The sequence below is a fragment of the Oryx dammah genome, unplaced genomic scaffold (assembly GCF_014754425.2).
Source record: "Oryx dammah isolate SB20612 unplaced genomic scaffold, SCBI_Odam_1.1 HiC_scaffold_11050, whole genome shotgun sequence".
Classification (NCBI taxonomy): Eukaryota; Metazoa; Chordata; class Mammalia; order Artiodactyla; family Bovidae; genus Oryx; species Oryx dammah.
Genome location: NW_024080444.1, coordinates 3,624,094 through 3,648,573, shown reverse-complemented (window position 1 = coordinate 3,648,573; position 24,480 = coordinate 3,624,094). Strand labels below are relative to the sequence as shown.

The following is a 24,480-nucleotide window of genomic DNA, read 5'->3' as shown; positions in this document are numbered from 1 at the left end:
AATTAAAAGATGCTTACTCCTTGGAAGGAAAATTATGACCAACCTAGACAGCATATTGAAAAGCAGAGACGTTCCTTTTCCAACAAAGGTCCGTCTAGTCAAGGCTATGGCTTTTCCAGTAGTCATGGATGTGAGAGTTGGACTGTGAAGAAAGCTGAGCACTGAAGAATTGATGCTTTTGAACTGTGGTGTTGGAGAAGACTCTTGAGAGTCTCATGGACTGCAAGGAGATCCAACCAGTCCATTCTGAAGGAGCTCAGCCCTGAGATTTCTTTGGAAGGAATGATGCTGAAGCTGAAACTCCAGTACTTTGGCCATCTCATGCAAAGAGTTGACTCATTGGAAAAGACTCTGATGCTGGGAGGGATTGAGGGCAGGAGGAAAAGGGGATGGCAGAGGATAAGATGGCTGGATGGCATCACTGACTCGATGGACGTGAGTTTGAGTGAACTCCAGGAGTTGGTGATGGACAGGGAGGCCTGGTGCGCTGCAATTCATAGGGTCGCAAAGAGTCGGACACAACTGAGCAACTGAACTGAACTGAACAATACAAAGAAATATAGGAAAACAATAGTATCAGAAAGACTAGAGATCCCTTCAAGAAAAAATTAGAGACACCAAAGGAACATTTCATGCGAAGATGGGTGCAATAAAGGACAGAAATTGTATCTACCAAACAGAATCCGAAGATATTAAGAAGAAGTGGCAAGAATACACAGAACTATACAAAACAGATCTTAATGACCCAGATAACCATGATGGCGTGATCACTCATGTAGAGCCAGATATCCTGAAGTGCAAAGTCAAGTGGGACCTAGGAACCATCACAATGAACAAAGCTAGTGAAGGTGATGGAATTCCAGCTGAGCTGTTTCAAGATGATGCTGTGAAAGTGCTGTACTCAGTATGCCAGCAAATTTGGAAAGCTCAACAATGGTGACAGGACTGGAAGAGGTCAGTTTTCATTCCAATTCCAAAGAAAGGCAATGCCAAATATTGTTTAAACTACCATACAATTGTACTCATCTCACACGCTAGCAAAGTAATGCTCAAAATTCTCCAAGCTAGGTTTCAACATTATATGAACTGTGAACATCCAGATGTTCAAGCTGGATTTAGAAAAGGCAGAGGAACCAGAAATGAAATTGTCAATATCTGCTGGATTGTCGAAAAAGCAAGAGTTCCATAAAAACATCTACTTCTGCTTCATTGACTATGCTAAAACCTTTGACTGTGTGGATCACAACAAAGGGTGGAAAGTTCTTAAAGAGGTGGGAATACCAGACCACCTCACTTGGCTCCCGAGAAACCTGTATGCAGGTCAAGAAGCAATAGCTAGAACTGGACATGGAACAAAGGACTAGTTCAAAATCGGGAAAGGAGTACATCAAGGCTGTATATTATCCCCCTTCTTATTTAACTTCTGTACAGAATACATCATATGAAATGCCAGGCTGGATGAAGCTCAAGCTGGAATCAAGATTGCCAGGAGAGATATCAATAACCTCAGATATGCAGATGACAATCACCCTTATGGCAGAAAGTAAAGAGGAACTAAAGAGCCTCTTGATGAAAGTGAAAGAGGAGAGAGAAAAAGCTGGCTTAAAACTCAATGTTCAAAAAATGAAGATCATGGCCTCAAGCTGGAATCAAGATTGCCAGGAGAAATATCAATAACCTCAGATACGCAGATGACACCACCGTTATGGCAGAAAGTGAAGAGCAACTAAAAAGCTTCTTGATGAAAGTGAAAGAGGAGAGAGAAAAAGCTGGCTTAAAACTCAACGTTCAAAAAATGAAGATCATGGCCTCTGATCCCATCACTTCATGGCAAATAGGGAAACAATGGCAACAGTGACAGACTTGATTTTGGGGGGCTCCAAAATCACTGCAGATGGTGACTGCAGCCATGAAATTAAAAGATGTGTGCTCCTTGGAAGAAAAGCTATGACCAACCTAGATAGCATATTCAGAGAAGGCAATGGCAACCCACTACAATACTCTTGCCTGGAAAATCCTATAGACGGAGGAGCCTGGTAGGCTGCAGTCCATGGGGTCGCTAAGAGTCAGACACAACTGAATGACTTCACTTTCACGCATTGGAGAAGGAAATGGCAACCCACTCCAGTGTTCTTGCTTGGAGAGTCCCAGGGATGGGGGAGCCTGGTGGGCTTCCATCTATGGGGTCGCACAGAGTCAAACACGACTGAAGTGACTTAGCAGACAGCATATTAAAAAGCAGAGACATTACTTTGCCAACAAAGGTCTGTATAGGCAAAGCTATTGTTTTTCCAGTAGTCATGTATAGATGTGAGAGTTGGACCATAAAGAAGGGTGAGCACCAAAGAACTAGTGCTTTCAAACTGTGGTGTTAAAGAAGACTCTTAAGAGTCCCTTGGACTGTAAGGAGATCAAACCAGTCAATCCTAAATGAAATCAGTCCTGAATATTCATTGGAAGAACTGACGCTTAAGTTGAAACTCCAATATTTTGGCCATCTGATGCAAAGAGCCAACTCATTAGAAAAGACCTTGATTCTAGGAAAGATGGAAGGCAGGAGGAAAAGGGGATGACAGAGGATCAGATGGTTGGATGGCATCACCGACTCAATGGACAAGAGTTTGAACAAGATCTGAGAAATGGTGAAGAACAAGGGAAACCTAGCATGCTGCAGCCCATGGGGTCGCAAGGAATTGGACATGACTGAGCAACTGAACAAGAAGAAAAGATGCACACAATAAAGCTTTCTGATGTCACTTTAAGCTCTAGTCCTAGCTGATGGCGCTACATGGCCAAATTGTTTTCTGTAATATCTTTTGTTGCTGCAACTAGTAAAATTTTGCCTGTACTAAAAATAGGCCTGAGATACTAATGAAGCCTTCTGAAGCTCTCTTGAGGGCAGCTAGATTTAGTAACCCACAGCACAGCAGTGAGGCGAGACTCTGATTGAGAGCTTCTGTTTAAGAGAATGTGGTGAACTCCTCTAAGGCATGGACTATCACAGCATCTTATCCTTGCCCAGCACTCCAGACTCCCTTCATGATATGCTTTCAAACTACATTCCACCTCCAACCACATTCTTGATCCTCAGGTCCTCTAGTTGGCTTTCCCCTGCCTGAGCAGGAAGTGAACTTACACATTTCTAGACCTTTGCCTATTTTCCTCATTACAGGCTCCAATTATAATGTCCTTCCTGACTGGCCACCCGTACCCATCTCTCTATCCAAATCCATCTTGTTTTTCATTAGGCAACTGAAATACGTCCTCTTTTCCCAAAGAAAACTAATACATACTTATTCTCTGCTACATTATCATATACATATGGACCTGTTTTTTCTATTCTCACTCATTTCTTCATTCAACATACCTTTATAGATTTGGCATGTACTAATAATCCCAGTAAGAAACTAGGATGAATGGACAGGACAGACCCACTGCCCTGGAGGAGGCCCTGATATCTGCTTCCTTGTCATTTGTCTCTATATTCGATTGTTACCACTAAGTTTGTTGCTGCCATGTCGAAAAATTCTGTATCTTGAAAGATCCCCTTGTTCCTGCATAAACTCTTTCTACTGATGTAGTCGTCTACCAGAATCTAACTCTGGGATCATCCCGACAGTGTTCTATTGGACAAATGGAGGAACTTCCAATTTCCTTTGCAAAGTGTATACTGGTCATTTACTATTAACATGTTACATTCGAGAATCAAGACAATTTAGGGCTGAAAGGAATCTAATAGGGAAATGGAGGCATGGGAAGATTAGGTGACTTGTTACAAGTTAAGTTACTAATGGAACCAAGACTAGACTCAAAGTTTTAGGTTTTCTTGCTATCCTCACTGAACTCCACCATCAATGGGTAATTGAATCACAGGACATCGCTAGTATCAATAAGTAACAACTCAGCCATCACCTCTGTTTTAAAAGCATTGTATGTTATTTCTTCCAGAAATAGATCAGTGTAGATATAAACATGACAAACTACATCACTGTTCAAAGAAGAACAAATTCTTATACATCCAGGTGAAATCATCTAATTAGAGTAAAATTCTAGAAGAGTACTAAATTGGGAAAATGAATATAGCATTTCAGGCAATGTTAAAGAGCTAACAAATTTCATTTAAAATAAAGCAAACACAATAGTTTTTCAAAATAATATCATGCAAAGGGGCAGTTTAAACATTTGAGTTTCTAAAACACTAAAGATAGAAGCATATAAATTTAGTTACTGATAATCTTTGGGGACAGAGATATCATTAAGCTATTTATGGAAAATGTAAAGCACTCAGTAAAATGAAGAGCACTGGATCATCACAATACTAGATATATGCTGAGTCACAGATAATCAGAGAGAGAGGAAGCCAGCCAAAATGAAGAGCTAATCCATTCCTTCCTCTGGAATTCACCTTGACCCACCCAGAAGAAACAAAGCTTATGGAGTATTACTTAAAGTATTAAATTCAGAGTATGCATGTTCTTTTATACAATAAAGGCAACTTTTATGGAATAAATTGGAGATTAAAAGTGATTAAAGATAAAAAGGAGTTAAAGACTTAGTGATACATACTTAACAGAACCTTTTGTCACAGCAAAGTCTCATTTTTCAGTTCCTTCACATACATCATCTGTGCTGCATATATTTTCCTGGACCCATCTGCATTTATGCCTTTTCTAAGTAGATTTCTGGCGGTGGCTCTGTTTGAGTCTACCAAAGCACATTATTCCAAAAAAAAAAAAAGTAAAATAAAGGGAAAAAAAATGACTCATACAAACCTAAAGCAAGCATATGCTAAGGTGTCTTTAGCCCTTTAATGAGGGGAAACTATAAGGATGGAAAAGGTGGATAAAGGAAGAATAGGGGCACAGAGGTCAAATAAGTCCCTGAAAAAAAATATACTGAGTTAAATTCATTAGGATGTGGTGGGGTGTTTTTTTTTTTTTTTTGGTTTGTTTTAATACCTGTAAGACTAGGACCCTGGCAGCCACTGCCTAAATCCAGTTCACATGTTTTTGTAAATACTTTTATTGGAATACACGCTTGTTCAGTCATTTGCTGTGCCTGCTATCTAGCAAATGGGGACCTTTGCAAAGCCCATAAAGAACAGCTTGGGCGTAAAAGATATTTTAAAAATTTCCCCCTAAATTTAGGGTCTTACCTTGGGAAGGTAAAATTAAATGGGTTAAAGTATTATTAGCATATATTTAGTTGTTTGATTAAAACACTAGCATTATATGCTTGGAAATAATGAATGGTCATTGTTTGGCATTAAGAATGCAACACAATTTTAAGTAATTCTTTAAGTAACTTGTTTTTTTTTTTTCAAGGACAAGCCAAAATCAGCACAAAGAATGGAAAATTTTCAGGTTAGATAAGGCATCTCTACTATCTGGGCAGATAACAGAAGAATAACATACATTTTACTATCTCTTACTAAGAGCAAACTAAATTCTACACCAATTTTTCATTCCAACAGAAGAGGGCCAAAAAGCAACTTTGAGCTTTGCATTGGTAATGTAGTATTTTATCCATAAACTCCTTTAAAAATTTGTTTCCTAACATATTGACTAAATGTCTTTGATAACTAAACTGTTTAACATTTAATGAAATTTGTTGTTATTCATTATTTTAAACCTATTTTTCTTTTAATAAAGATTTAGATTTAAAAATTTTATCTCCTAATAAAGCCATCAAAACTGAGCAAATTTTACCAACATTTTTACACATTACATTACTTTTTTCCCATATAATTCTTTGTATGCTATTCACTCAGTCATTTCTGGCTCTTTGCAACCCCATAGGCTATATATGCCCGCCAGGCTCCTCTGTCCCTGGAATTCTCCAGGCAAGAATGCTGGAGTGCTAGCCATTTCCTTCTCCAGGGGATCTTCCCGACTCAGGGACCAAACCTGGGTCTCCTGCATTGCAGGCAGATTCTTTACTATCTGAACCACCAGGGAAGCCTTTGTAGATATGATATTTAAAGGCAAATAATTTTGGAATTTTTGGTATAATCAGTTTTCAATTTCAATTCAAGCTCTATTCTTTACGATCTCCTTCCACATTCTGGAACAAACCACTTTTATTGAGAACAAAAATACTCTTCTTTTTTGACAAGCAAAAGTATATTTTAGTTATAGTTCTTTGCCCTGATTATTTCTAGTCTAGTCTGAACCACCTATATAAGCCATAAGTTTTAATCAAACTTACTAACCTTTCAGAGAAAAACTGGAGAGTAACCACTATCATATACAAGCATTAAGGAGACCAGCAAAGCTTACACAACTACTTTATAAGATCTTCACAGCCAAGTGTACACCTTTAACACTTTTGTGGATGCAAAAATATGTTTATTAAAATGACCCAAAGATTCAGCCACTCTGTAAATAAAAAGCAATGATATATGTAACAACTGGTGACACATCTGAAAATTCTATTTTCCTTAGAAATTATTTATAGCCATAAATTTTTATTAACTTGATTTATATTAGTTTAAGTTCTATAATTAATATCCTCCAAATCATGTTTGAACTGACAGAACAGAACACAATTACAGTTGAATAAAAAAGATTAAGAATTATAACTTAATATTGTTTTTGTTCAGTTGCTAAGTTGTTTCCAACTCTGCAACCACAAGGATTGTAGCTCACCAGGCTTCTCTATCCAGCACTATCTCCCTGAGTTTGCTCAAACTCATGTCCATCAAGTCGGTGATGCCATCCAACCATCTCATCCTCTATCACCTCCTCCTCCTCTTGTTCTCAGTTTTTCCCAGCGTCAGGGTCTTTTCCAGTGAGTCAGCTCTTTGCATCAGGGGACAAAGTATTGGAGCTTCAGCTTCAGAATCAGCCCTTCCAATGAACAGTCAGGATTGATTTCCTTTAGGATTGACTGATTTGACATCCTTTCTGTTCAAGCGACTCTCAAGAGACTTCTCCCGAACCACAGTTCCAAAGCCTCAATCCTTCAGCGCTCAGCCTTCTTCATGGTCCAGCTCTCACATCCATACATGACTTCTGGAAAACCCATAGCTTTGACTATATGGACCTTTGTCAGCAAAGTGATGTCTCTGCTTTTTAGTATACTATCTAGGTTTGTCGCAGCTATTCTTCCAAGAAGCAAGCACCTTTTAATTTCATGGCTGCAGTCACCATCCTCATTGATTTTGGAGCCCAAGAAAATATAGTTGAATACATAATTGCATATTTTCTTAATCTCAATATATGGAAGAAACCTTAGCTTATTTCAACAGTAAACCAGTTAAAGGAATTCAGGAAGTTAGCATTAACTAGTCTCTTCATTAGAAAATAAATCCAAATCTTAAACAAGAAAAATTAAATTACATGTTTAGTCTCCATATTGAAAAAAGCAAGGAAAAAACATTTAGTTATTTATAACCTAAATTTACCAAACCAATTCATGTCTAAAAATTCACTTTGATGTTTCTAAGCTAACATTGTGAAGGATGTTTTTTTCCTTAAAAATGTCAGTACATTCAAAATATTAAAGTTCAATTTACATTCTTGAAATTCTGAGAATATTAAAATTTCCAAGTATTTATTAGTATCTCTAATGAGAAAATTCTCTTTTTTCCAAAGACACTATAAATTAATTTATTCTAGAAGTAGGGAAATATTTCATTTTCTTATCTATGAGCAGTAAAAGGTTTTTGTCAAATACACAGCCACCAACAGGACTTAAAACTTCAGTTCTACCACCCTAGGCACAGGATGGTAGAAAATACAAAACACACATTCTCAAAGTGCTTTTCTCCTATTCAGCGGAAATAATATTTTCTACGTGGATTTGAGCACAACAAAAGACAAACAATATAGACCAACTGACCAAACTCTGTGTCATCTCTTGCCCAACAGAGAAGAGATTCCCATCATCCTATAGAGATCCCGAGGGAATACATCATGAAACCAGACTGCCAGTTAGTGCTACCCCAAACAGGAAATCATTTATAGATTATGGGACCTTGACCGTCCTGTTGGTTCAGTGCACGAGTTCCTGGAATTGGCTGGTTTTGCATAGTTTTTTTTTTTTTTTAATACAGGAGGGTTCAGTACCCAGTTGAGAAAATGGACATTACCTAAACATTGAGTTAACCAAAACTGGTAACTATTAGCTAAGGATCCAAAACAATATTAATGAAGCAAGCAAACCAGAATAAAAGGCACCAAATCAGAAGAAAATGGAGAGTCAGAGTTTTACTCCAGAGGCCACTTCTTTGGAACTGTTTCACCAGTTCCAGCAGGCAGGCATACTATGAATTTTGATGGCAACCTCCAACCCTATCAAAGTGTAATTTTTAAATAGTTGAAAACATGGTTTTCATACAAACATAGAGGGAGCACTTGCTGAAGATTTATTTAGCTTATTTAATGAAAAAAGCAGCAAGATGATACAGCTGGCCCAAAAGAGAATTAGAGTTTATGTAATTTCTCAGGAAAGACATATGAAATAATCTGTTTAGAGACAAAGTCGTTTAACATCAAACAGGACAATGAAACCATAACTTTGAGATGTTTTTCTTTCCACTGGGCCAAAATCATTTTCAGGCCTTCAAAACACAAATCTACACGTCAACTTACAAATTCATAAGTCTGAGCCAAATTAGTAGTAAATTACAGGTCGTACAAGCGTATCTCTCCATTGGTAATTAAATTATGCTTTGGTAAGCCTCTTAGGCTATGCTTCAAAACATTGCTGAAGAGATTGTTAAGCTCTTTGAGCTCATGAATCCTTTCCTTAGCTGTGTCCAGTCTACTGATACATTCATCAAAAGCATTCATCATTTATATTGCAGTGTTTCTGACTTACAGCATTTCCTTTTGATTGTTTGTCCAAATGTTATCTCTCTGCTCACATGACACACCTATTCTTGCATGTTGTCTACTTTCTATATTAGATTCCTTATCAAACTAATCATACTTACTTAAAATTCCCAGTCTAATAATATCAAAATCTGTACCATATCTGAGTCTGGTTCTGATGCATGACTTGTCTCTTCAGACTTTTTTGCTTTTCAGAATGTCCTGTAATTTTTTGTTGCAAGCTGTCGTATGATATAAAAGGACCTGAGAGAGACCCAAGATGTGAGGTTTTATATTTATCTAAATAGGAGTTAAATTGTGTTTACTGTTAGCTGTAGGTGTCAGAGACTAATATTTCCTCTAGTATCTTTTCTTTTTTGGTCTTTTTTTTTTTTGTCTTTGGGTTTTCCTAGAGTCTCCTTAAATAGAGTCTGAGGCCTGTGGGACTTCCAGCTGCAGCCCCTGTTATTTTCAGGAGCCCTATTGACACGGTGTATGGTGTAGGGATGAGAGGCAGTCTAGAGTCCATGGTTTGGTCTCAGTCTTTTTGTGAGCCTGAGATGGGCATTTCTCTTCACCCCTAGTTGGTCCTCTGGTGGCTCAGTAAAGAATCCACCTGCCAATGCAGGAGATGCTGGAGGTGAGGGTTTGATCCCTGGGTCAGGAAGATCCCCTGGAGAAGGAAACAGCAACCCACCCCTGTGTTCTTGCCTGGGAAATCCCATGGACAGAGAAGCCTGGCAGGCTACAGTCCATGAAGTCGCAAAAGAACTGGATATGACTTAGTGACTAAACAACAACAAAAAAGGTTGGTTAGGCTTTGGGAACACCCCAGTCCGTGAGGCTCGGGTAAATAGTTTGCCTTGACAGCAGGCCCTGAGAAAGAGAACAGAGAGCTTTGGGCATATTTTAGAATGGTTACTTTGCTCCTGCCCCTATCAGAGCATCAGGGAAAGTTGGGGCCTGGTGGGGCTGCTGGAGGTAAAACTCATGAAACTGTGGGGCTTCCCCTGAACTTTTTAACGTGGAGTTTTTAACTCTCCAGCTAGTCTACAGTGAATCCCCAGCAATTCAATTACAGTTTTAAGTCTTCCTACTAACTCCAGCCAGGGCCTTCTGCTTCTGGGCATCTGTTCTTGGTAAGCAAAGATTCTGTTTCCACTTCTTTGTCCCCTAGGGGCAGCAGTTTACCCTGTGACCTTAAGTCTCTGGTGGATGTAAGAAGAGTTGTTGATCTTCAGTTTATTCCATTTTTTTCTAGATGGGGAAACAGGAGTGATAACTTTCAACCCCTTTATATGTCAGACTGGAACCACAGTGAGAATGATAATCAGCTTTACAGATTTATTATGATAATGACATTAAATATATTAGATAAGTTAATATTTAAGACATGATATATAGGAAGCAACTAATAAATGGAAGATATGTTTATTAATATTCCTAAAGATTTTTTTAATCAGACAAAATCACTAAATAAGAAAGTCAGTGTGTTATCAGTGAGTTGTTTCTCACTGGCCACACTTCATAGAGTGAGATCACTGCTGTGCTGCAACTCATGTTCTGGAGAGCCCCGCCCAAATTTTCCCAAATGTCAATATTTAGTTGGTGTTTAGGCATCATATGAAAAATAAAATGAATCTTCATCATAAAAGGAAGCATTCCAAATATTATAAAATTATCAACATTAGCTAAAAAATGAATGGTTCTAACAAAAGGTTTGTGTCTCAGTTATATTCCCTATGCACAAGGACCACTCTACAGAGGCCCTTTCTAAAAAAATGGGTTAAGATGTGAAACACAGAGTCTGGTTCATAGGAGACAATAAACACATTCGTTGCTTTTCTTATCTCCTCCTTTCTTTCCCCTAGTGAGGACACATTAAAGTGAATCCTTCAAATTAAATGAATTCAGAAAAGCAGGGTTAAAATTTAGTCAACTTGTCAGTATTGAAAACTCAAAGATGTCACTAGTCTTAGTGTATTCTAAGTTCTTAAGCTATCTGAATGTTAACATCTAAGTTTATTATCTTATCATTGCATACCCTACTTTTTGTGGCCCTCAAATTATAGGAGTATTATTTATAAGTGATCTCTATTTAAAGCATCATCTGTGTCACTAAATAGCAGAGATATCATTTGTCATTTTGCCTTCAGGATAATAAACCATGCATTTGTCCTGTGGGTGATGCAGATGGCCCCTCAAAGAAGACCATGACTTCTTTCTAACATTTCTTATCTCCACCAATGTATATTTCACTATTTACTCAATTTTTTACTTTTTTCAAGCTATAAAACAATATGCCAGTAGAGTAGCATTCCACAGACATGGTGGTCCAGCATCTATCACCCCAAATTATCCACAAATAGAAAAGATATATAGGTCCTTGCTACTCAAAGTGTAGCCCATATACCAATGGCATTGATGTATGTTTATCCATGCTGTGTAACAAATACTCCAAAATTTAGCAAGGCAAACAACAGATGTGTTATCTCAGTTTCTGTGAGTCAGAAGTCTGGCACAGGTAAACTGAGTGTCTCTGGCTTGAGTCTCTTTAAAGTCTGCAATTAGCACATCAGATGGAGCTGCAGTCATTTCACAGCCCCCTCACTGCTTCATGCTCGCTCACATAGGCAGTAGTAGTGGGCAGGCCTCAATTCAGTTCAGTAACTCAGTCATGTCTGACTCTTTGCGACCCCATGAATCGCAGCACACCAGGCCTCCCTGTCCATCACCAACTCCTGGAGTTCACTCAAACTCACGTCCATCAAGTCGGTGATGCCATCCAGCCATCTCATCCTCTGTCATCCCCTTTTCCTCCTGTCTCCAGTCCCTCCCAGCATCAGAGTCTTTTCCAGTGAGTCAACTCTTCGCATGAGGTGGCCAAAGTACTGGAGTTTCAGCTTCAGCATCATTCCCTCCAAAGAAATCCCAGAGCTGATCTCCTTCAGAATGGACTGTTTGGATCTCCTTGCAGTCCAAGGGACTCCCAAGAGTCTTCTCCAAGTTCAAAAGCATCAATTCTTTGGCACATAGCACCACAGTTCAAAAGCATCAATTCTTCGGCATCTAGCCCCTTGCTAACTATTGTCCAGAGATATCAGTTCCTTATCATGGAGATCTCACAATAGTACACCTCACAGCTTGGCAGATGCGTCTCCTCTCAGCAAGTAGAAGAATGTACCCAAGACAGAAAACAGTCTTTTTGTAATCTGTTCTCAGGACTGACATCCCATCATTTTTGCCATATTGTATTCCTAAGAAACGAGTCGAAAGGTCCAGTCTACAGTCAGGCAGGGAATTACACAAGGATATAGATACCAGGAAAGAGGGGGTTTTATTGGGAGGCATCTTAGAAGCTGCCTACCTGTACTGGCATCTGCTGAGGACTTGTTAGAAATTCAGGATCACAGAATTAGTGAAGAGAATCTGAATTTTAACAAGACTCCAAGGTAATGTGTATGTCAAGAAACACTGCTCCAGGGAGCAAGGCCCACATACTTTACTCTTTGCAGAGGCTGCTTCTTCACCTAATTTTACTCACTGCTTAAAGTCACTTTCTAAGAATTGAAAAGGTTAATTTTCCTTGCAACTCAGTTCTCTCATACTCAACAAATAGGAAAATTATAGTTACTGAAGTGTTACTGAAGTACTGCTGGGCTGCAGATAGCAGATTAGAAAGAACTGAGGGACTGAGGAAGAAAAAGCAGCATAAGAACTATGGCAGACAGATCTAATACCAATATCTAGTAGTTACTGAAGGAGAAAATTGAGCACTTTTATAAGAAGGGACCATATGAAAAAAGGACTAACAAGCTATTACCTCAGTAACCCCTAAGTGCATTGGTGAATAACGCTGAATTAGAAAAACTCTGATCATGGTGGTGGCCTCTTACTACTATTTGATTCTGTTTGGTTCTACTACTTTGTTCTAGTTACAGAGATGGAGAAGTGCATAGCATATTTTGGAAATAAATCCATGAAAAATTATAATATAGAAATATAAATACTAAGTGGGTTCTAAGTATCTTGATTATTCCCTTTCCAAATAGATTTTATATCTCAATGATGCTTAAAGAATAATCTGTATTCAGTATTGGAAACCTTTCCATAAAAGACCACTAATAACTTTGGTGTAAATATTTTACATCTCCCTCAAATTCTACTTAGGGGAAAAGATAAAATTCCATTCCATACCAACTGTATGTTTAGTGACATCATGTTGGCAGCTGGACACTGGCCATTGTAGGAGTATTTACGGCATAGAAACTGCAAAACTTCATAAATCAGAACTTGACTTAACTTTGTTGATTATCTTAAGACAATGACCTTAAGGGGAAAATGATCTCATGGGGAAAATATTGATACTACAGATTCAACTTAAAACTGTGTCATGTCCTTAGCTGTTACATTATCCGTAGCACAAAAAAAAATTCTGGGAAATGCTCTCTATGCAGTCAAAAACTCACCCAGCTCAGCCAAATTGCTCCCATCACTGACAAATCCATAAAGCTCAGGTGTAACTCATGCTGATGCTGAAACAGTTTTCAAGTTAATGAATATAATTTGCACTAGGGTGGAAAATGGTTAAACAACAGATCACATATCAGACTTAAGGAAGAAAAATTATTTAGAAAAGAGTTAGTGGACTGAGATCAATTCTATTTGTTCAGTTATGGTTGGACTGAAACTATAAGTTGCTGTACGTACAATAATTCAACAAAAATAAACAAAAGGAGTCTCTGAGAATCAGTTACAGTTCATGAAATTTACAATGAAAGGTACTGTGTATTTTATTTTATAAAATATTTTATATAAATTATATGTATTTTATAAAAATATTTTAGTATTATTTATATCAGCACAGTTTCTATTACATGCATGTATGCGTGTTTGTGTGTGTGTAGCTTTCCAGGGAGCCAACCGTTCAACATTTCCCAGTAAACCACCCTGCCTCCTGCTTCCCTCCCATTGGAGACACAGCCACTACAAATCACAGGGGGGCACACTACCAAATCCGACCCTTCCGTGTAAAAATCGCACTTTAAATTCTAAATTAGAAAAATGAACATGCAGAAAGAACATTTATTATAAGTTAGCAGAAACTCTTCTGGTCTGTGTTCTGTGTGGGAGCTCTTCTATTACAAATACGGGGAGTCCATGTTTCAGTGACATCATTCCAAATGAATTTCAGCTCAGGTGATTTATAGTCTCATACATTAGCCAGAATTATACTTTGCATATACATATTGAAATCTCTCAAAAAAACTTTCACTGTATTAGGTTATGGTAAAGGAGTTTTCATCACAGGCACCTAGGTATCAACTGGAGCTAAAACCTGACCGAATAAGGCTGTAGAGTTCTCTGTCTTACTTTGGTAATCAGAGGACTCACCAGCAGACACTATACAGATCTCATGAGCAGGCTTGATGGCAGGAATTTGTGTTCAAGATTCAGGAGAGTCACATGTGCCCCTTTCAGATAAACCAGATGCAGCTATCTGATTTATCAAAACAATATCAATTGGTCAGCTGTGCTGATGATAGTGTTTTTATGTATGTAATTTAGTCTTTGGGGAAATTACCCCTCTATGAGGTTTTGGGAAAACAGTGAACTGTTTTAGTTATTGTTCAGTTCCACATAAAAACAATTCAAATGGAGGAAGACAAAGCTGACTGATGAAAAATGGAATCCTCTGTTTCCCAATTCAAAACAAATTCTGTTGTAAATTTTGAACTGGCTACGAAAGCAGAGGAAAACTTTGGCAGACTAGCTCTGACTTACAAATGCTGCATGCTCATCTCCTAAAGCATTCTAAACCCGAAGCATTGGATGCAAGTATCGTACCGTGTCTTCTCAGACTGCAGTAAGATGGTGCCATCCTTAAGGGTCCTCTGGACAAAATAGGAGTGCTTTAGAAATACAGCTATTAATAAAACTGCTGGAAATTTTAAGGATGAGTAGACAGGAAATCTGTATTCTTCAAATTGAGGATGTGGTGAATTTGAGGAAGGAGTACATTTAGATAAGAGGAGGTTATACAAAGGGAACATGCAGATAAACTGGGATAAACTATTGGAGAAATAATATTCTAAGTATCTTTACAACAGCTTTTTAATTTAGTACATTAGATGCTTCTGCTTTTTTTTTAGATATTTAGAAATAAATACAGCTAGAAAAAAGGCCTTCCACCATTAGAAATTTGAAAAAAAAAATGCTGATTGGTTTTTTTCAGCTTAGACACTAGGATTAGGGCATCACATTAAAAGGCAAATCTAATTTATTCTCCTTCCTTCATATTCATGATCATGAACTTGCTTGCAAAGTAGTCTTCTTCCTATAACAGCTTGCTGGACATTTGGGATTTGGGTCATGGATACTGTGGATTTTACAGTAGGTTGCATAACTGGGAGATGGCCTGCTTTTATCTTATTAGTCAATTCCCATAAATAAAAAGATAAGAATGGTACAGAAGAGCTTTGTGAGAGATATGAACACTGGTGCTATGCAAGCCTGCAGGATGACAAGAAGGAGTGAGCAATGTCCCTATTTGACAGATATATTCAGCAGCTCATGTGCACATTTCAGTTAATATATAGACCCATTAAACATGGTATGTATGTTTATCTTGGCACAGAACACAAATATTACTTTTAGTGAAACCCAAATGGCAAGAGCTAAAATTACTATCGCCATAGAATTTCTGATAAGGTGATTAAAATTCACGTAGAGCTCAAACTCTAGCCATGAGCTTTTACTAGCTAAGTAATTTGCCAGAAATGGAGCAGTAAATTAATTGCTCTGTCTCCTGTATAGCTTGAATGATTCTCTCATAGCAGAAACAATTTAGTAATCAAACGGCCACAGGAATGACAATCAGAGACTGTTAGAATGAAGGGAAATCCTGAGATGATCTGATCTACAGAATCTTCTTATAACATTTTCAATGAAACCTCAATACAGAGAGCAGAGAAAAGTGATATGTGGATTTCTCTACTGAATTACATTTTAAATATTGGGCAGAAATTAGACTTTGTTCACAGACTGCTTTACGATGTCTATTGAGTCCAGGAGCTCACCAGAGCTCAAAATTAATCCCCAGGATTCTGCTTCTTATATAAGAAGATTGTATATGCCAAGCCACCTTGCCCAAAGGTAGACTGTAACAATGACAGGCCAGAGTTCTGTCCTGGGTTCCTTACACACCACACCAAAGAAGTCAGTTTATTTGGCAACTTCGTGATGAAGTGAAAGCATGACTGTATTCTCTCTTTCTTGGATTCCAGTGAGACAATTCATAACCTTTGTATTAGTAAAATGATACATTGGACAAAAACATAGATCTGGAAAAGTTTATTATTAAGAATATTTGCTTTTCAAGACCCCCCCACTAAGTTCTTCTATATACCAGTTCACTGATCATAATTGACATGCAACTTCAGTCTTCATTCTGTCTAGAGTTGAGAGACCTATTATGCTACAATTTTGAAGCATGAGAGGCTTATTAATTATGAAGATGGGCTGCACTGCAATAACTAAGGGCCAGAGGTGACAAGTGAAGAGGAAAAGAGGAAAGGACATTGACATCTCTTTGGATCAATTAATGCAAACCTTACAAAAAATATTTTTTTGGTAGCATCCTATTTGTTTGTTCCCTTTGTTTAATTTCTTTCACTAAGTGTTTACAGAATAATGCTTGGAGTGTGATTTACATCGTGAAGTCCACTTCCTTTCAGAGATACTATCTTGTAACCTGTACATTTAAGCTGGGAATAACCTTGACCTAGTTACTCAGTGTTTGAACTCTGTGAATCGGTGAGAGTGGGATTTCATGCTTGGAATGCTGTAATACTGCAGAGCTCTTTCTTGCTACCTTGTTCTTTCCCCTAAAGCACTGTATCACTAGCAAGTGTTAGTTGGTCAACAGACTCCTCTGCCATGGGATTCTCCAGGCAAGAACACTGGAGTGGGTTGCCATTCCCTTCTCCAGGGGATCTTCCCAACCCAGGGATTGAACCTGGATCTCCTATATTGCAGGCAGATTCTTAACCATCTAAGCCACTAGGGAAGCCCTATGATATTACTGACTTATAGCAAAACTCAAGGGAGGGGCATTCTTGACAGATAGTTCAACTTATGGCAATCATTCCGGCCTTGGACAAATAAGACTTGTACATCCACTATGCGTTAAGCACTCTTAGAGGTCTTGGGCACAGTGGTGAACAGGACAGACCAAGTCCCCTGCCCTCTGTGATGGCTTACATGCTCATATGGGAGACAGAAAATAAAAAGTAAACAAGTAGTAAGTAGGATAATTTCCATTAGTCATAAGTATTATGAAGGGAATATAAAAATATAGAAATGCTGTGTACAACTAAGCAAAGGAATTAGATACTATGATTGATCAGGAAGGAGCTCTCCAAGGAGGGGTCACTTAAACTCAGACCACGAGGAAGTCTTCCCAACAACCACTGTCCTCAGAGAAACATGCTGGGATCTTGTAAGACCTCAAGTGAGAAAACCACAAAGGTTCCTGCCCACTGGGCAAGACTGCTGTCTTCTGAGTGGATGGGCAGACTTCCTAAGGACTGATGTGCGTGACAGTGAGGGAAGGCAGGGCAGCTGCTGGAGACAGCAGCCACATGGTGATTTAGTCCTGGTGGTGGATCCTTCCTATTTTGAAGGTTCACCAGGAGGAGCATAACTGCACCTTAGTTCCAGGAGAAAGCACTATTAGGCCGAGTGCCAGGTGACAGGCAGACAGCCGTGTGAACCGAATGGCCCAGGGCTCCCACAGTGGGAAGCTGTTTACTCTCTCCCCAGGAGGACACAGGGTTAGATGCAGTTAAGTGTGTAATCATTATCAGCCGGACCAACACGTTCTTAGTGACTTGCTTTCGTCATATTTTCCCCTACAGTGGTTCAATGGCCTGTGAATGTTTGCTTTCAGAAGAAAAGAATTTTTTTATTTAAATAAATCATTTCATGGTCAAAGGAAGCTTTTGTTACTTCAGAGTCTACTCCCCTCTCATTCATGTTGCTCAACAAAAGTGAACACTTCTTATGTGATGCAGCCACTGTGTAGCTCAGACAAAAACTGCTGGAAAAAAGTATGTTTTAACCCTCCAGTGACACACTTGCTGGGACTGTGCATCATTATTGTCTCAAGGGCTGAACTTTCTCAGACCCTACAATTACGACTCTCTCTCCTCCGCAAAATCAATCCATCCTTAAAACGGACCATAAGACATGAACAAAACGTAAGACATGGCTTTTTTAAGGCACTGCAAGCTTAGCTGAAGAAACAGCTAAAAGACACAATAATAGGTAGCAACGTAAGTGTACACAATTCAGGTAGATTGTCAGATACAAACTACACAGTGGAGGGTAAACAGGCCAGCAGAAGAGATACTTCATGGAAGAATTAGGACTTCAAGAATGGGGAGGATTTGGAGGGGAAAACAGTCAAGTATTTCAAGTGAAGGGAGTAACAGGGAATACTCCAGATCTGCACAGCGCAGGAACATTCTGCCAGGGCAGGGTGGGGATGTGAACAGAGGCAGCTGTGAGTCATTTGGGGAGCTATTGGGAAATGGTCACACTTACATTGCACTGTGCCTACAATGGGCACAGCGTGTTTTATCGGCTACAGATGCTTAACTGAACAATTTTGTAAGACTTTGACTTCTATTGATTCTCCTGGCTCCTCTCTGTGGACGTAAGCAAATTGTTGATGATTTGTAAATATTTGTTGTATTACTTGTAATTTGAACAGTATTTTGATGACTCATAGGGTGTGGGGGTAAATTCAAATATAAAAAATTGCCACAAAACCTCCTTCCCCCACACAACCTTAAAGCAAGGTCACTGAGACAACACCACAAATAGAAAACCGTCTCAAGACTTACTAAGCTCTGTTCATGAATGGCTCAGAGAAAATTGATTTTCCTTGCTGACTGCCTAAGAATTTTTGGTACATTTCTCAGAGAAGATAAGGTAGTCTCCTAAGTCACTTTCATTAATATCCTAGATAGATTAACAGTTTTTAAATTCTACTTCATACTTTATACATACATACGTAAGCATTTGTGTACATATACACATGTAGTTGACCTGCAATCTTAAATCTCTGAAGTCATCCTGGGAATTTCATCTCTCCTAACGGCTGTCTGTCACATTCACTCAATCCAAAGTTCCCTTTCAGAGATGGATTGTTTCCTAGAAATACATTTACAATATAAATGCATATATAAGCTTCTTTCTCTCTTCTGACTTGAGTCACTCACAACTGAGTGCCTTGGATAATTCTAGAAACCCGCAAATCTGAATTATCTTGGGTGTTCAAGAGAGAATAAGCAAGGTCCAGTCTCCTGGGTTAAAAGACCTCAGGTAAAAAAAAACCTGGAATTTCATTTAAACCCTGATGAACGTGACTAGGACCTCTGGTGGCTAAATCTGTCCTTGCTTCACAGTCCAGTCCACCGGAATCTCTGTAGGAGCCTTATCTCTTCAATTCCCACCAGAACAAGGGCTATCTTGCAGCGTCTCTCCCCCTACTTCCTTCAGAAACACCCTTCATGTTAACAGATATTCCTGTTGAACTGAAGGGCCTACAGAGAAATTCTGCTTTGTAACTAAGAAGACAGATTTCTCTGAAGTAATTTAAAGCCATCAGAAAGACCACATACCTAGAAGTCATTTAAGGGAACTGTCCCAGTCTCATATCCGAGTTTTGATTGGAGCTGCTCTTGACACATCTGAAGGAAATAATGAAATCTACAGAAAATACTTGTACACTTCATTGTGTAAAGTAGATCAGCCTCATTTATCAGCCTTTTGGATTCAGGAAATATTGAAACAATTTGGTTCCTGTTAAACATGAAAGCATTATTCAGCACGACATATTTGTCAGTATAGTCATAAAAGGTGCAGACGTTTTCTGTACTCTTAATTTTTTATTTGCATATTTCAGTTTCTTCATCTATAAAAGAGGGATAAAAATAATAATACTTAAGGCACAGGGTTATTATTGAGTTGACCAAATGTTCGCTTGGGTTTTTCAGTAACATCAAAAAAAAGCTTGTTGAGCTTTTATTAATGGGGTTTGTCACATAATCTCTCAAAAATAGGAGCTGCTACAATGATGATGATGATTCCTTAATTTCTACAGATTCCTATCCCCCCTTCTCTCAATATCCATACACATACTCTCAATTAACAAGGATAAACTATTAAATCTCAGCTTCCCTGGTGGCTCAGTGGTAAAGAATTCTGCCTGCCAATGCAGGAGACACAGGTTCAATCCCTGGGTTAGGAAGATCCCCTGGAGAAGGAAATGGCACCCCACTCTAGTATTGTTGCCTGGGAAGTCACATGGATAGAGGACTACAGTCCATGGGGTCAGAAAAGAGTCAGACACAGCTAAGCAACTAAAACAACAACAGCAGCAAACAATCTGGCCATAGAGAGAACAAGTCTCTTGACAGAATCTGTCATTCAATAGGATATTTCCAGGCAGCTCGGTGAGGGTCAGAGATGCAGAGTTTCCAGGCCCTTTCAGAGCCTGTTAGGGCTGGAAGGAAGTGAGTTCTTTGAGTCTGACTCCTACCCTTTGTAAGCAGTTTTCAAAAAGATCCTGTGCTCAAGTAAATTTGTATTTTATTCTCTGAATGTAAAATGATGGACTGCAGGAGGCAGAATTTAAATGACCCTGGGGTCTTTCAAGAACACAGAATAACTGGCAGGTCTCTCCCCTCTCCCTGCCCTCCACAGGTTAACCTCAGAGCCACAGACGGGAAGCTCATGCGCCAGTTGCTCCTCATCAATGAGAGCATCGAGTCCATCAAGTGGATGATTGAAGAGAAAGCCACCATCACCAGCCGAGGCAGCAGTCTGAGTGGCAGCCTGTGCAGCTTACTGGAGAGTCAGAGCACCTCCTTACATGGCAGCTGCAACAGCCTCCATGATGGCAGTGACGGGCTAGATGGCATCTCCGTTGGGAGCTACCTGGACACTTTGGCAGATGACGTCCCAGGCCACCACACCCCCTCAGACTTGGACCAGTTCAGTGACAGTTCAGTCATAGGGGACTCACATGCACTGTACAAGCGTCCCAAATTGGATTCTGAATACTACTGCTTTGGCTGATGCCCAAGTTTTATGCATGGGATTGGTGTGCAATTAACTTGTATTTATCCTCCTTCTCCGCTGCTATATTTTTGGTGTGAATTTTTTTTTTTTTTTTAGTACGACAACCTTTTAAAAGGAAGCTTATTTTGAATGGCTTGATGGTATTTCTATTGCTCCTAGTATTTCTCATCTGGACTGATTTCTCTTTCTCTCTTAAGTCTATTTATTACGATGATTTTTTCCCCCTTCTTTCACAGTGGCACAAATAAAGTAGGGGGAAAAGAATAAGCAATAATTATATCTTTGCTTTTGTTTTCAGAGCAAGGGGTCAGGGATTACAAGATAAACTTCGCTAAATTTTACAATAAACCAAAGTCTGATAATAGCTGATTTTGTTGTCTGTATTCTTAAATGATTCAAAGGTTTGTTTTCCAGAAGACACTGAGGTTTATTACTGTTTTTATATTAGGTTGGACAACATGCTTGGGACTAAGCTAGGCATTATTTTGAGGCCACAAGTTCCTAGCATGAAATCAATAATACCGTTAACCACACACTTCTCATGAGAACCATTAGGAAGCCCCAACTCTATGGAATCTATTCGGTTCAACTTTGTGTTCATACTGTAGATGATCATTTTGTCATCAGTGATTCTAACTCAAGCTGTAGACAAATTTGTGTAATTAAATATATGATTCTCCGAAATTTCAAAGAATAACTGAAATTAAGTAAGAAGGTGATTAGAGGTTAAGGTGTCCTAGATTTATTGTATTCGGAGATTTTGTTGATGTTTACTATAAGCATTTTACAATTATAGGATATATAAAAACATAGATTTATACAATGGATGGATGATGGATGAATGAAGTCAGAAGTAGTATCACTATTTACTTACAAAACCTAATAGATCCTTTCATTCTGAGAAGAATAAATAATTTCTTTGTTTTCTGGAATGACATCTGAAATATCATTCATGTAGTGAAAATTTCAATGTGATATTAATCTTCTACATTTCTTTTACCTTGATGATCCTCTTGAGTAAATATAATTGAGATTTCAAACTGTTCTCTGTAATGATATATGTTTCTGCACTAAACACTTCACAGTGTGAACCAAAAACTCTACTTGTAACTGACAAATGGCCATATTCCAGAAATAATTTCCCCCAAATTTGCTTTGTTATTATACATATTACACACAGTCAAATTTATTATTTCCAAGTTATATATTATTCAATTTCCAATTAAGATCTACAGGGTCTATATTTCACACTGGTCCTTTTTTCATAAATTGTAGATAAAATCCTCATCAACAACAATCTCAAGGTGTCAGGATTGTCTCCCTTCTGTGTTTGAGGAAAATGAAACACAAAGAAGGTAGGTAACTGGGTCAAATCTCCCAGTAAGTGTCAAAATTGGGATTTAAACTTAAGTCTGTCTAATTCTAACAATAAAACTTGGTAATAAAATTTGGTACCTAGGGAAGTTAAATAATAAAGTGGAGATGAGAAAGCAAACTTAACCCATGACAAAAAGTGACCTATCATTTTTCTTCTAAATTAGTAGCACCTACATGCTCAAATCCTGAGGTTTTTGAGTCCATTCCTGACATCACGTGTCCACAGTCAGTGTTGTTTTTATAGGTGAAACAGGGAGTTGGCCACGTGCCAGCTATCCCCCATTTTTTTACCCCCTTTCTACTTGCTTTCATTTTAAACTTTTAGTAAACGCTGGTGGGTTGGCTATTTTGTTTGGTTTTAATGTGGAATTAAACTAAGCAACTTTTAGCACAGATTTTTTTTTTTACCAGATTAAAATACAAGAACATGCATTATGATCTAGTAGGTAGAACTAAGATTAATGAGTTTCAAACAGAGAGCAATGGCATTTGTAACTATACGTCTACAGCACTGCAAGAACGTGTTCAACAAGAGGGAAATGAGGAGGCAGCAAAACTGTAAGAGGCCTCAAGGCTAAATTCTAACCTCTTCAAAATCTGAGATTTGTCTAGAATAAGCCAGGCTCAGGAAAGATGAGTTCTGTCCTCGGATCACTGTTTCACATTGTAAATTCAATCTGACCAATTTCTTTCCCATGCCCCTTTTTCCAATTGTGTTCCCCTGCTACCTGTCCATCCCAGGCCCTCTATAAATTTCATCTCTATAGAAAGGAAATGAAAAAGCCTGAATACAATATGAATGAAATGTGTAGAACTGTTTTCATTTATGCATCTTATTTTAAGGGATCTATAATGAACACTGGCAGAAAACTTGAAAATGTTTTGGCTATATAAGTTTCACTATTTTATGTACTTTACTGTAGTTCCTATTTTTTGTAGAAAATACCAAATATACAGTCTATGATTTAGACATGGAGTCACATATAAGCCAACAATGTTTTGATAGTTGATTTTACTAAGAAGAGGGGAATATGAAGCTAAACACTAATTATTGACATATTCATTGGTCTCAAGCGAATGGATGCATTTTCAAATAAATAATTCCCATAACCAATGTATGAGCTGGAATACTTGATACTTTATCTCTGTCAGCACCATGAATAAATGAGGTAAAAAGTTAAAGTGCCTTCAAACTATTCTGCCTGCATTGAGTTGTGTTCTCCCAGAAAAATGGAATTTTCCTCAGTTACAGTAGCCTCTACATTTTAGGGATTTGTCTGTCTTATACTGGTAAGTATACTGGTGGTATACTGTCTTATACTGGTAAGGAATTTAGGCAATTTAAAGCTAGTACATATTTGGAGTTCTGCAAATAAACTCAAGATAATCAACCTAGAAGTCTTAATTTCAAAGAAACTCCAGTATTTATAGTAGGTCAGCCCCAAACTGCATACACAGCATCAATTAGTTCTAGGTATTTACCAACCATTAGAAATGCAATGTGGGCTTTTCCGATGTCTCACTGGTAAAGAATCTGCCTGCTAAGGCAGGAGACTTGAGTTTGATGCCTGAGTTAGGAAGATATCCTGAAGAAGGAAATGGCAACCCACTCCAGTATTATTGCCTAGAGAATTCCATGGACCAAGAAGCCTAGTGGGCTACAGTCAGTGGGGTTGCTAAAGAGTCAGACACGACTTAGCAACTGAACAACAACAAGAAATGCAATATGATTCTTTGTCACTGAGTGAATTGTAAAGGTACTTGGGACTCCACGATTAATGTCGTCAATATGTATTATTCCTGAGTCCATCAAACCACCATTGACTCTGTGATACCAAAATGAATGGTTATTTTGATGTTCTCATATCATTGACATCTCAGTAAAAACTGACAAATTTGATCACTCCTTTCTTGAAAGACTGTCTTCACCTGACATCTAGAACATCCCAGTCTCATGCGTTCCCTCATTGCTGCTGCCTGCTTGTTGGAATACTCTGTTGCTAGATTTTCTTCATTCTCCTGACCTCCACACACAAGAGTGTCTTGGCTCAGTTCTGGCAACATTTATTTTCTGAAATTGTTCCCATGGGGATTTCATCCATTTTTATAGCTTTAAATGTCATCTACATGCTGAGAT

At 38.4% G+C, this 24,480-nt stretch overlaps 1 protein-coding gene across 1 annotated transcript in view; it reads left to right on the top strand.

Moving 5' to 3' along the window:
- Positions 1 to 21,335, top strand: part of LOC120860252 (leucine rich adaptor protein 1-like) — a 47,687-nt gene extending 26,352 nt beyond the window's left edge. The window contains exon 2 of the mRNA XM_040236050.1: positions 20,589 to 21,335. Within this exon, the coding sequence (XP_040091984.1) occupies positions 20,589 to 20,963 (375 nt within the window). The 3' untranslated portion in view covers positions 20,964 to 21,335. The remainder of the gene's footprint in view (positions 1 to 20,588) is intronic.
- The last annotated feature ends 3,145 nt before the right edge of the window (positions 21,336 to 24,480 follow it).